Genomic DNA, 13,598 nt, shown 5'->3' on the forward strand with positions numbered 1-13,598 from the left:
GAAGGGCAGAGCAAGAGAATCTTTTCTTTCATAGTTTATTGTTAAGTTGGTTTCCATAGAACACCCAGTGCTCATCACAAGTGCCATTCTCCATGCCCATCACCCCCCTTCCCTTCTTCCCCACCCCCATCAGCCCTCAGTTTGTTCTCAGTATTCAAGAGTCTCTCATAGTTTGCCTTCCTCCCTCTCCCCACCTAAATAGAGAGAATCTTAAGCAGGCTACATTGCCTCCACAGGGCTCAATCTTACAAGATCAAGACCTGAGCTGAAATCTAAGAGTTGGAAGCTTAACCGACTGAGCCACTCAGGCACCCCAAAATCAGTATTTTTTAACTTGAAGATTTGAGAGTTTTAGGTTATCTTTTATTTAAGTTGCAAGGAGCATGTAGCTCAAGAATATTATGACGAGATGAAAATTTTTAATGGGTCCTAGAGGTTTGAAAAATTTTATTCAGTAACAGTTTACGAAGTTCTAAATGGCATGGCTTTTTCTACCAATTTTATCATTGAAATTTTGTAATTACTGGGGTGCCTGAAACAGTATACAAGTTTTGACCTAAGAGTCAGGAGTTGGGTGTAGCGATTACTTAAATAAGTTTTGAAAAATTGTGTAATTATTGAGTTGGTCTCCTTGGCCATTCTCTCATTAGTTAACCTTATTATTACTCTTTTCTTTCTTTTCCTTTTAACTTTATATTTTATGGCAGAAAAAAGGTAAAGATGTTTCTCTTGTATTTCTCCTACTCAATTTGTAGGAACTCTCACTTCGACATTAGGTTAAAAAAGCCTTGGGAGAATGTACTGTGCTGACAGTATATTAGTTTCAATCTGTTTGGGTAAGCTTGGAATTGTAGTTCGCTAATAGATACTTAGTTACTGACCATTTCCTTTTTTATTAGATCCATTTTCAGTTAAGAGGAATGTTGCTCGGAGCTTAAACAGCCAGCTTGTTTATGAATACGTTGTGGAGAGATTCAGGGCAGCTTATCGGTATTTTGCCTGTCCTCAGAGGAGGGGTGGAAATAAATCTACAGTGGATTCCATGAAAAAAGAGAAGGGGAAAATGAGCAATAAGAAACCAGTGAAGTCTGACAATACGGCATCCAATTGTATTCTACGTGGAGAAAGCACAGAAAAAATAAATGCAGAAAGAGGTCAGCCTGATAAATATGATGAAATGGATTGTACATCACAGAGATGTATTACTGAAGATGACAGTTTGTTGGTAAATGAGCTAGATTTGGCTGAACTTGGACAGGAATCTTCATCTCTTTCTACCAGTGGAGGCAGTGAATTAGAGCCAAAATCAATTAAGAAACAAGATGATTTAGCACCGTCAGAAACTTGTTTAAAAAAGGAACTCAGCCAGTGTAATTGCATTGGTTATAAATCCCCTGACCCAGATGAATCCACTGGTACAGACTGCCGGTCACATATAGAGACAGAGAGTTCACATCAGATTGTGAGCACTGACACATCTGCTACCTCCTCCAACTGCAAAGCTACAGAAGATGCTTCTGACTTTAATGATGATGATAATCACCCCACCCAGGAATTACATTATGTGTTTGATAAGTTTATTTTAACCTCTGGCAAGGTAGGATACTGTTTGTAAACAATCTGTAAGATTTTGTGGTTGTTGTATGACTGTATTTATAGTTTTTAGATTCAGAAATGTAAAAATAGCTTCTATGAGGGTAGACTGTTATTTTCCATTGGTATTTTGGTGTATATTTTCACTTTTCCTGTCTACAGTTTTTCCTATAGTTGTCTTTAAAGAATGTATATAAAATCTCAAAAGGTTACAGCACTCTTACTAGTTTGGTATGCTTAACTTTCTCATATATGAAAGGATTCATCAGATATTTTATGAATATCAGTTTGGCAAAGGCAGCAATTATCTTAAATTTTATTTTATATTTATATGTTTATATTTAATTCCACAAAGAAAATTACAAGGTGTGTAAATTCTAATAGTATTTTACTTTAAAGGTGTTTTGTTTTTTTCCCATGGAGTGGGTGAATATAAATTTTTTTAAAGTTTTTATATATTTTGAGAAAGATACAGAGAACAAGCAGGGGAAGAGCAGAGAAAGAAGTAGACAGAATCTAAAGCAGGCTCATGCTGTTAGCACAGAGCCTGATGTGGGGCCCAAACTCACAGACTGTGAAATCATGACCTAAGCTGAGACCGAGAGTCCAACACTTAACTGACTGAGCCACATTGATCCCCTTGAATATAAATTTAATAAAGATAGTTGAGCAGAAACTAAGATCAGGAACCAAAAATGGAAAGAATTCAGATTCTGTCTCTGCCATTGAGCTTTTCTTTGGATACTGGCATATCCTTTATGAATTAACGGAGTCTTAACTTTTCTACTTTTTAAGTGGGAGAGTCTGAACTTCAACTTCATAAATTATAGAAAACAAAATACCCCAGCAACAGAAAATAAACAGTAACTACTTTGTTAATAAAAAAAAAGGTTTAGGGGCGCCTGGGTGGCTCAGTCGGTTGGGCGTCTGACTTCGGCTCAGGTCATGATCTCATGGTGTGTGGGTTTGAGCCCCGCATCAGGCTCAGTGCTGACAGCTAGCTCAGAGCCTGGAGCCTGTTTCAGATTCTGTGTCTGCCTCTCTCTCTCACCCTCACCTGCTCACGCTCTCTCTCTCTCTCTCTCTCAGAAATAAATAAAACATTAAAAAAAAAAGGTTTAGCTAAGTCACATTGCTTCAAATGTAGGTTACATAATTGAAATATCAGCACCCAAGTTGAAAAAAAGATTATATAGGTCATGTGTAAATCAAGTAGATTTTTTTTTTTTTTTACATTTTTTAAAATTTTTGAGACAGAGAGAGACAGAGTGCAAGGAGGGGAGGGGCAGAGAGAGAGGGAGACACAGAATTTGAAGCAGGCTCCAGGCTCTGGTCTGACCCATGAACCACGAGATCACGACCTGAGCCAAAGTCGGTAGAGTATTTGTTTAAAAATCTAGAAGGTTATCCAGTTTTATTATTTTATTGATAATTATTTATTGACAAGCTTTAAAATTTTTGACCTAATTACTAAGAATACCTCTATTGCATTTTTTTTAGGTTGCTGTATTTAGGACATATGGGCTGTAGAAAGGATGGATTAAATGGCAGATTTTTAGAAAAGCTTCTTAATTATGTAACTGCAGTGTATACTTAAAAATTTTTTTTTAATGTTTATTTTTTGAGAGAGAGAGAGAGAGACTGAGCATGAATGGGGGAGGGATATAGAGAGAGAGAGAGACACACAGAATCTGAAGAAGGCTCCAAGCTCTGAGCCATCAGCACAGAGCCCAACACAGGGCTTTAAATGAACCTCGAGATAATGACCTGAGCTGAAGATAGATGCTTAACTGACTGAGCCACCCAGCCAGTGGTGGAAACTTATCTTTTTTTTAATGTTTATTTATTTTAATGTTTTATTTTATTTTTGAAAAAGAGAGTGTGAGCGGGGGGGGTGGTGGGGCAGAGAGAGAAGGAGACACAATTGGAAACAGGCTCTAGGCTCTGAGCTGTCAGCACAGAGTCCAATGTGGAGCTCAAAGTCATGAGCGGTGTGGGGCGCCCGGGTGGCTTAGTCGGTTAAGCGTCCGACTTTCGCTCAGGTCATGATCTCGCGGTTCGTGGGTTCGAGCCCCGCGTCGGGCTCTGTGCTGACTGCCAGCTCGGAGCCTGGAGCCTGTTTCAGTCTGTGACTCCCTCTCTCTCTGACCCTCCCCTGTTCACGCTGTCTCTCTCTCTCCTAGAAATAAACAAAAAACATTAAAAAAAAAAAAAAGTCATGAGCGGTGAGATCATGATCTGAGCTGAAGTCAGATGCTTAACTGACTGAGCCACTCAGGTGCCCTGGAAACTTATTTTAAGATAACTGTTTCTCCAATTAAAAATTTTTTCTAGTTATATATAAGATTTTCTAGTATTCTCTGATAAATACGTCTTTTAAAAAGAAGTTTTGAAAAGCTAAGAGAAATTCTGTGGTATTGTTAATTAGCCTTTAGCACAGCATTGAGACAAGTAGAGGATTTTGTATATAATTTGCATCAGAGTTCATGGCTAGGTAAATGTCTAAGCTAATCTTGGAGGAGAAAGCTGTCTGTGATGTAGGCATTTTACAGTAAAGAAAGGAGTACTGCTCTTCCTTCACTATGAATTTTGTTCAGGTAATTGGGATACATTTTTACTGTTTTAGCTACCAGTCTGGTAGTCCTTTGGAATACATTTTATTTTATTTTAATTTAGTTTTTTATTAGTTAAAAATTTTTTAAAGTTTATTTTGAGAGAGATTGAGACATTGTGAGTGGGGGAGGGGCAGAGAGAGAGAGAGAGAGAGAGAGAGAGAGAATCCCAAGCAGGTTTCCACACCAGCAGAGCCCAATGTGGGGCTCGAGTTCCTGAAACCATGCGATCATTACTTGAGCCAAAACCAAGTTGGATGCCTAACTGATTGAGCCATCCGGGCGCCCCACCATTGGAATACATTTTAAATGGTGGTATAGGGTTTGCAGTTAACTTTGTGGCTGTTGTATATGAGTTATTCCTTATATAAAGCAAAGTTATTTTTAGAGTTCAGCCCTACTGTTTGGTTTCTTGAGTACCATGCTAATGTAATAAATTGAACCAACTAGCCAAATTGAGGGTTTATAAGTGACTATGAAGATAGAAAGTGTTTGGAGTAAAATGAAAGGTGCCACTTCAAAATCTTTCTTTCTCTTTCCTCCCCTCCCCTCCCCTCCCCTCTCCTCCCCTCTCCTCTCCTCTCTCTCTCCCTTCCTCCTTCGTTCCTTTCTCTCTCTCTTCCCCCCTTCCTTCCTTCTTTCCTTTATTTGAAATTTCTTTCTAATCTACATTGTTAATTATTTTAGTAGGTTAAAATTAATGCGCAGATTTCATCTTGGGAACTGACCAAAATGTTTGCATTAACCCATACGTATTTCCTCTTCAGGAATTTCCTGTATCTTACATATTTGGGTAAATATAATCTTGATAATACCTTTTTAGTGGGGGAGAAGAGTTAAAGTGGTTGGCTCAAAAATGTGTTTTTTACATTTCACACTGCATTTTACTTAAATGCTTTTTTTTAAACCTCCTGAAAGCACAGATTATCAGAATTGAGTTACATAGAAGAATCTTTTTGGACCTGCTTTCTAAATGGTGATGAAGTCCTCAATAGTTTATTAGATTATTAGATTTTTTTTTTACCTTTGTATAGCCACCAACAATAGTATGCAGCATCTGCAAAAAAGATGGCCATTCAAAAAATGATTGTCCAGAGGATTTCAGAAAAATTGATCTAAAACCTCTACCACCAATGACAAATCGATTTCGGGAAATCCTTGATTTAGTGTGTAAAAGATGTTTTGGTAAGTCTTTTATTACTAGAGCTATTGTGAATAGTTTCTTTCTTAGATTTTGAATATTTATTTTCTTATTTAAAAACAGTTTGCTTTTGTTTTGCTTTGGTAAAAGAAAGATTATTTAATAGTTTAGAGACCTAACAACAGATATTTACTAAATGCCTACTCAGTGCACAGCACTGTGGTAAAATGCTAAAGGGAATATAGAGTCCCATTACGTGAGCTTCAACTCTGGATCTGTGCTGTCTAATGTGGTAGCCACTATTTAAGTTAATTAAAATAAAATTAAAAATTAAGTTCCTCATTTTTAGTAGCCACAGCCCAAGTAGTGAGTAGTTACATGTGGCTAGTGGCTGCTGAATTGGACAGGTCAGATAGAGAACATTTCCATCACTGCAATGCTCTTGCATGGTTCCGCTCTAGATAGATATATGATATGTATAAAAATTGCCATAATTGGAAGCAGAATGTATGACATGCTGTAGTAGAAGTAAACAAAATGCAGTGCAAACACACTTTTAACCAGGGTAGAACACAGGAATTGGGATTAATGATGTGGCATTTGAGATGGATCTTGAACTCCCTTTCCACATCTAGGAAATTATGCAAACAAGTGTAGGGTGTATAATTTCTTTGGGAAAATAATTGCTTTAGGTTTGGTAGAGTATAAGAAAGATAATAGAGGGAGATAAGGCTATAGAGATATTTTGGGAAAAGCCTTACATAATTGTATTCAACAAATACTTATGGTGTACCTGGGATAAACCTTCACTCACAAATATTTTTTTAAATTACTTGCTATCCCCCAGACAAAATTTCTGTTTTCATAACATTTACTTCCCCATTGTAATGCCTCCCATTTATTTTCTATCCCAACCTCTTGCCAGGCAGCCACTTACCTGCTTTTAATTGCTATACATTGATTTCTCTAGAGTTCTTTATAAATAGAATCACATAGAATGCACTCTTTTTCTGAGTTGGGGTCCTGGCTTCTTTCATTTAGCATAATTATTTTGAGATTCATCCATGTTATGTGTGTAAATGGTTCATTCATTTTTAGTGCTGAGTTTTTTTCCATTATATGGAAGTGCCACAATTTGTTTACCATCCACCTGTTGATACATATTTGACTCATTTTTAAGTTTTGATTATTATAGGGGCACCTGGGTGGCTTAGTCGGTTAAGCGTCCGACTTTCACTTAGGTCATGATCTCGCGGTTTGTGGGTTCGAGCCCCGCGTCGGGCTCTGTGCTGACTGCCAGCTCAGAGCCTGGAGCCTGTTTCAGTCTGTGACTCCTTCTCTCTCTGACCCTCCCCTGCTCACGCTGTCTCTCTCTCTCTCTCTCTCCTAGAAATAAATAAAAATATTAAAAAAAAAATTCTTTAAGTTTTGATTATTATAAATAAAACTGCTCTGTAAATCTATGTGCAGGTCTGGGAATGGATATATACTTTAATTTCTCTTGAGTAATACCAGGAAGTTGAACAGCTGGATTGTGGCACATTTTTCCAGCAGCTTTATTAAGATATGGTACATTGCATTTGTTTTTATTTATTCATTTATTTATATATCTTTATATGAATTCATGGATATTTTATACTTTGGGTTATCATCTAATGCTGCTTTATCTTTTTGCTCAAATTGTTCTGGATTTGGCCATTGGGAATTCTTTCAGTAGGTTCCTGTGACTTACACTTCCATCAGTGTGTGGGGTTTTTTGTTTGTTTGTTCGTTTGTTTGTTTTAAGCCCTTCCTTACTTGCTGGCTCTACAACATATTCCAGGCTCATCATGTATGTTTTCTGCCCCAGTCCTAGAATTAAATACTTCTCCAAAGAGCCTTGGTTCCTTTTATTGGAGAATAATATTAGAAACCAAGATCTCGAGGCTAGCATTCTTGCTATTATTGGGTGTTGTTGCTTCTAGGCTGTCTCTGAGCGAGAAAATTTCTATATGTGACCATCGTATATTAAGTTAAACATGACTTTTGTACTGATGTTTCCAACTTGAATACATTACCACATGGCTCATCCAAGGCTCTTCTTTCTGTTTATCTGTAAATTTCCCACTCCAACGGTGAAAAAGCTGGCCCCCATCATCTGCTACCCATTTATTCAATTGTTCCATTTAAGTACACATGTATAACATTATCAGAACTGTTATCTATCCCTATGGGAAATAGCTTTATCAATTATAGTACTTATGCATAGTCCTTTTGCCCTTAGTCTTACAGTGAAGTTTGTGTTTCATTTTGAGTGAAGTTGTTTTACACATGTAGATTCTTTTGTTACAGCCTGCATTCCATCCTAAGATTCCCCAGCCACCTAGATGATATTTTTAAAATTTGCATACTGTAAAGTTCACTCTTTGTACTGTAAAGTTCTCTGGATTTTCACAAGTGCATTGTATTCTGTATTACCATTATGGTATTATACAGAATAGTTTCACCACTTTAATAAATAATAATAAATCACCTGTAATTCAGCTACAGGTATACCTCAGAGATATTGTGGGTTGGGTTCCAAACCACCACAATGAAGTGGATATTGCAGTAAAGTGAATCAAGTGCATTTTTTTTTTGTTTCCCAGTACATATAAAAGTTATGTTTATACTACTCAGTCTTCTATTAAGTGTCCAAGAGCATTGTGTCTAAAGAAGAACAATGTATATACCTTGATTAAAAATGCCTGATTGCTAAAAATACTAACCATCATCTGAGCATTCAGTGAATCATAGTCTTTTTGTTTGTAGAGAGTCTTGCCTCAGTGTCGATGGCTGCTGACTGGTCAGGTGTCTATAACAATTTCTAAAATAAGATAGCAATGAAGTTTGCCACATTAACTCTTCCTGTCATGAGTGATTTCTTTATAGTATGTGATGCTGTTAGATAGCTGTTTTTTTTTTTTTTAATATTTATTTCTTTTTGAGGCAGGGAGGGGCAGAGAGCAACGAGAGAGAGAGAATCCCAATTAGACTCTGTGCTGTCCGCGTAGAGCCCAGTGTGGGGCCCAAAACCACGAACTGTGAGATCATGACCTGAGCTGAAGTCAGACACTTAACTGACTGAGCCACCCAGATGCCCTTAGGTAGCTATTTAAAAAAATTTTTTTAATGTTTTATTTACTTCTGAGAGAGAGGGACAGCATGAGCAGGGGAGGGTCAGAGAGAGAGGGAGACAGAATCTGAAGCAGGCTGTCAGCAGCTCAGACTGTCTGAGCTGTCAGCACAGAGCCCGACGCGAGGCTCAAACCCACAAACTGTGAGATCATGACCTGAGCCGAAGTCGGACGCCTAACGGACTGAGCCACCCAGGCGCCCCCTTAGGTACTATTTTTTTTTTTAATGTTTTATTTATTTCTGAGAGAGAGACAGCATGAGCGGGGGAGGGTCAGAGAGAGAAGGAGACACAGAATCCTTAGCAGGTTCCAGGCTCTGAGCTGTTAGCACAGAGCCTGACGCGGGGCTCGAATGAACCGTGAGATCATGACCTGAGCCAAAGTCGGACGCTTAACTGGCTTAACTGGTTGCACCACCTGCAAGGCGCCCCCTTAGGTAGCTATTTTATCCATAGTAGAACTTCTTTCAAAGTTGGAGTCCATTTTATCAACTGAGTTTATTAACTGTATCAACTAAGTTTATGTCATATTCTAAATCCTTTGTTGTCGTTTCAACAATCTTTACAGCATCCTCAGGAGTAGAATATATCTTAATAAACCACTTTATTTGCTCTTCCTTTAGAAGCAACTCCTCATCAATTGAAGTTATATCATGAGATTGCAGCAATTCAGTCACATCTTCAGGTTCCATTTCTTATTCTAGTTCTCTTTCTCTCTGCACCACATCTGCAGTTACTTCCCCCACTAAAATCTTGAACCCCTCAGAGTCATCCATGAGTGTTGGAATCAACTTCTTTCAGACTCCTCCTGTTTATGTTTCTATTTTGATTTCTCATGAATCACAGATGCTCTTAATGGCATCTGGAATAGTGATTCCTTTCCTAGAAGATTTTCAGTTTATTTTGTACAGATCTATAAGAGGAATCACTATGACGCTATAACCTTACAAAATGGATTTATTTTTTTAAGTTTTTAAATTTATTTTGAGAAAAAGAGTGAGCAGGGGAAGCACAGAGAGAGAGGAAGAGAGAATCACAAACAGGCTCTGCACTGAACTCATAAACTGTGAGATCATGACACAACCACTGAGCCACCCAGGTGCCCTGCAAAATGTATTTCTTAAAGGCAAAGACTTGAAAGTTGAAATGACTCCTGATCCATGGACTGTGGAAAAATGAATGTTGGCTTAGCAGGCATGAAAACATTAATCTTACTATAGTTCTTTGCCAGAGCTCTTGGGTGCCCAGGTACAATGTCAATGGACAGTAATATGTTGAAAGTAATCTTATTTTTCTGCAGTAGGTCTCAACAGGGGGCTTACAGTATTCAGTAAACCATGTTGCAAACAGTTGTTCTTTTGTCCAGACTTTGTTCGTTTATAAAGTACAGGTGTAGTAGATTAAAGGCTCTAGGATTTTTAGAATGATAAATGAGCATTGGTTTCAACTTCAAGTCTCCAGCTACCTTAGCCCGTACCTAACAAGACAGTCGGCCTGTCATTTGAAGCTTTGAAGGCAGACGTTGATTCACTTTCCCCATCTAGCTGTGAAAGTCCTAGATGGTATCTTCTTCCAGTATAAGGCTGTTTTGTCTACATTGAAAATCTGTTGTTTAGTGTGGCCACCTTCATTAATTATCTCAGCTAGATGTACTGGATCACTTGTTGCTTTACCTTGCACTTTTATGTTACTCAAATGGCTTCCTCTCTCTTTTTTAAAATTTTTATGTAAATCCAAGTTTGTTAACAGTAGTTTCAGCAATAGAATTTAATGATTCATCCCTTACATATAACACTCAGTGCTCATATCAACAAGTGCCCTCCTTAATGCCCATCACCCATTTATTTAGCCCATCCTCCCAACCCAGCACCCCTTCAGTAACTCTCAGTTCGTTCTCTGTGTTTAGGAGTCTCTTATGGTTTGCCTCCCTCTCTGTTTTTATCTTATTTTTCCTTCCCTTATGCTCATCTCTTTTGTTCTGATGTTTTAAAATGTTTATTTTTGAGAGAGAGAGCATGCACGCGTGCAAGTAGGGGAGGGGCAGAGAAGGAGGGAGACAGTCTCAGGATCCAAAGCAGGCTCCAGACTCTGAGCTGTCAGCACAGAGCCTGACCCAGGGCTCGACCCCATGAACTGTGAGTTCGTGACCCAAACTTAACACTTGCGCTCAGGTGCGCGCGCGCGCGCACACACACACACACACACACACACACACATACATATTCCACATCGCCTTTATCCATTCATCAGTCAATGGACATGTGGGCTCTTTTTCTATAATTTGACTATTGTTAATAGTATTGCTATAAACATTGGGGTGCATGTGCCCTTTGGATCAGCATTTTTGTATCCTTTGGATAAATACCTACTGGTGCTGGGTTTTAGGGTAGCTCTATTTTTAATATTTTGAGGAACGTCCATACTGTTTTCCAGAGTGGCTGCACCATTTTGTATTTCCATCCATAGTGTAAAAGTGTTTCCCTTTCTCCGCATCCTCACCAGCATCTTTTGTTTCTTGAATTGTTAATTTTAGCCATTCTTACAAGTGTGAGGTGGTATCTCATTGTGGTTTTGATTTGTATTTCTCTGATGATGCGTGATACTGAGCATCTTTTCATGTGTCTGTTGGCCGTCTGGATGTTTTCTTTGGAAAAATGTCTGTTCCTGTCTTTCACTGGATTATTTGTTTTTTGGTTGTTGAATTTGATAACTTCTTTATAGACTTTGGATACTAACCCTTTATCTGGTAAGTCATTTGCAAATATCTTCTCCCATTCTGTTGGTTGCCTTTTAAAAAGGTTTTGTTGATTGTTACTTTGCTGTGCAGAAGGTTTTTATAAACTGTATAAGGTCCTAATAGTTCATTTTTGCTTTTGTTTCCCTAGCCTCCAGAGACCTATCTAGTAAGAATGCTACAGTTGAGGTCAAAGAGGTTATTGCCTGTTTTCTCCTCTAGGAGTTTGATGGTTTCCTGTGTTACATTTAGGTCTTTCATTCATTTTTTAGTTTGCTTTTGTGTATGGGGTAAGAAAGTGGTCCAGGTTCATTCTTCTGTATGTCACTGTCCAGTTTTCCCAACACCACTGGCTGAAGAGACTCCCTTTTTTTCCATTGGATATTCTTTCCTGCTTTGTCGAAGATTAGTTGGCCATACATTTGTGGGTCCATTTCTGGGTTCTCTATTCTGTTTCATTCATCTGTATTTCTGTTTTTGTGCCAGTTCCATACTGTCCTAATGATAACAGCTTTGTAATATAGCTTGAAGTCTGGAATTGTGATGCCTCTAGTTTTGGTTTTCTTTTTCAACATGAGTTTGGCCATTTAGGGCCTTTTGTTAGTTCCATACAAATTTTAGAATTCTTTGTTCTAGCTCTGCAAAGAATGCTGATGTTCTTTTGATAGGGATTGCATCGAATGTGTAGATTGCTTTGGGTAGTATTGACATTTTAACAATATTTATTCTTTTGATCCATGAGCACAGAATGTTTTTCCATTTCTTTGTGTCGTCTTCAGTTTCTTTTGTAAGCTTTCTTTAGTTTTCAGTGTACAGATCTTTCACCTCTTTGGTTAGGTTTATTCCTAGGTATTTTATGGGTTTTGGTGCAATTGTAAATGAGATCAGTTCCTTGATGTCTCTTTTTGTTGCTTCATTATTGGTGTATAGAAATGCAACTGATTTCTGTTCATTGATTTTATATTTTGCCACTTTGCTGAATTCATGTATCAGTTTTAGCAGTTTTCTGGTTGAGTTTTTCAGGTTTTTCCATGTAGAGTTTCATGTCATCTGCAAAGAGTGAAAATTGACTTCTTCCTTATTGATTTGGATGCCTTTTATTTCTTTTTGCTGTCTGATTGCTGAGGCTAGGACTTCACTATGTTGAACAACAGTGGTGAGAGTGGATGTCCCTGTTGTGTTCCTGACTTTAGGGGGGAAAGCTCTCTTTTTTTCCCCATTGAGGATGTCTGTGAGTCTTTCATATATGGCCTTTATGATCTTGAGATATGTTCCTTCTATCCCTAATTTCTTGAGTTTTTTTTTTTTAATCAAGAAAGGATGCTGTATTTTGTTCAAATGGTTTCTTTTCTTAAACCTCATGAACCTCTGCTAGCTTCAAGCTTTTTCTTTTGCAGCTTCCTCACCTCAGCCTTCATAAATTGAAGAGAATTAGAACCTTGCTCTGGATTAGGCTTTGGCTTAATGTTGTGGCTGGTTTGAGATCTTAAGATCCACTTATACTTTCTCCATGTCAGTAATAAGGCTGCTTCACTTTCTTATCGTTCGTGTGTTCACTGGAGTAGCACTTTTAATTTCCTTCAAGAACTTTTCTTCTTGCATTCACAGCTTGGCTGTTTGGTGCAAGAGCCTAGCTTTCAGCCTATCTTGACTTTTGACATGCCTTCCTTATAAGCTTAATTATTTCTAGCTTTTGATTTAAAGTGAGAGACGTGACATTTTTTTTCATTTCAACACTTAAGAGGCCATAATAAGGTTATTGATTGGCCTAATTTCAATAGCACTTTGTCTCAGAAAATAGAGAGCCCTGAGGAGAGGGAGAGAGATGGGGGAAATGGGTGGTCAGTGGAGCATTCAGAACACACACAACATTTATTGATTACGTTTGTGATCTTATGTGGGTATGGTTTATGGCACCCCAAGACAATTACAATGGTAACCTCAAAGGTCACTGAACATAGATCATCATAACATATAATAATAAAAATAATGAAAAAGTTTGAAATATCGTGAGAATTACCAAAATGTGACACAGATATAAAGTGAGCAAATACTGTTGGAGAAAAGGTGCCTGATAGACTTGCTCAGTGCAGGGTTGCCATAGAACTTCATTTTGTGAAAATCACAGTATCTGCAAAGGGCAATAAAGCAAAGTGCAATAAAATGAGGTATGCCTGGATTCAACTTGCAACCACAGATGCTACATTTGTTTTTTAAAAGCTGAATATTAGTTTACATCATTACAGTAAATTACTTATTTGTTCCCATTACTGTATTAATTCTTGGGGATGAGTCTAGAGGAGGAGATAGGAAAAAAAAGATTGCTCTTAGGAATATTTGGTCTTATTTGGAAAAATAATGTGA

At 37.9% G+C, this 13,598-nt stretch overlaps 1 protein-coding gene across 10 annotated transcripts in view; it reads left to right on the plus strand.

Moving 5' to 3' along the window:
• The window catches only part of TUT4 (terminal uridylyl transferase 4), a 133,296-nt gene that overhangs the window by 84,613 nt on the left and 35,085 nt on the right, over positions 1-13,598 (plus strand). For all 10 annotated transcript variants that reach the window (XM_039238609.1, XM_039238625.1, XM_039238629.1 and 7 more), the window contains 2 exons: positions 900-1,597; positions 5,240-5,390. In XM_039238609.1, coding sequence (XP_039094540.1) covers positions 900-1,597; positions 5,240-5,390 — 849 coding nt within the window. The remainder of the gene's footprint in view (positions 1-899; positions 1,598-5,239; positions 5,391-13,598) is intronic.

This window comes from Hyaena hyaena, unplaced genomic scaffold, assembly GCF_003009895.1.
Source record: "Hyaena hyaena isolate Hyena2069 unplaced genomic scaffold, ASM300989v1 scaffold_5, whole genome shotgun sequence".
NCBI classification, from domain to species: domain Eukaryota; kingdom Metazoa; phylum Chordata; class Mammalia; order Carnivora; family Hyaenidae; genus Hyaena; species Hyaena hyaena.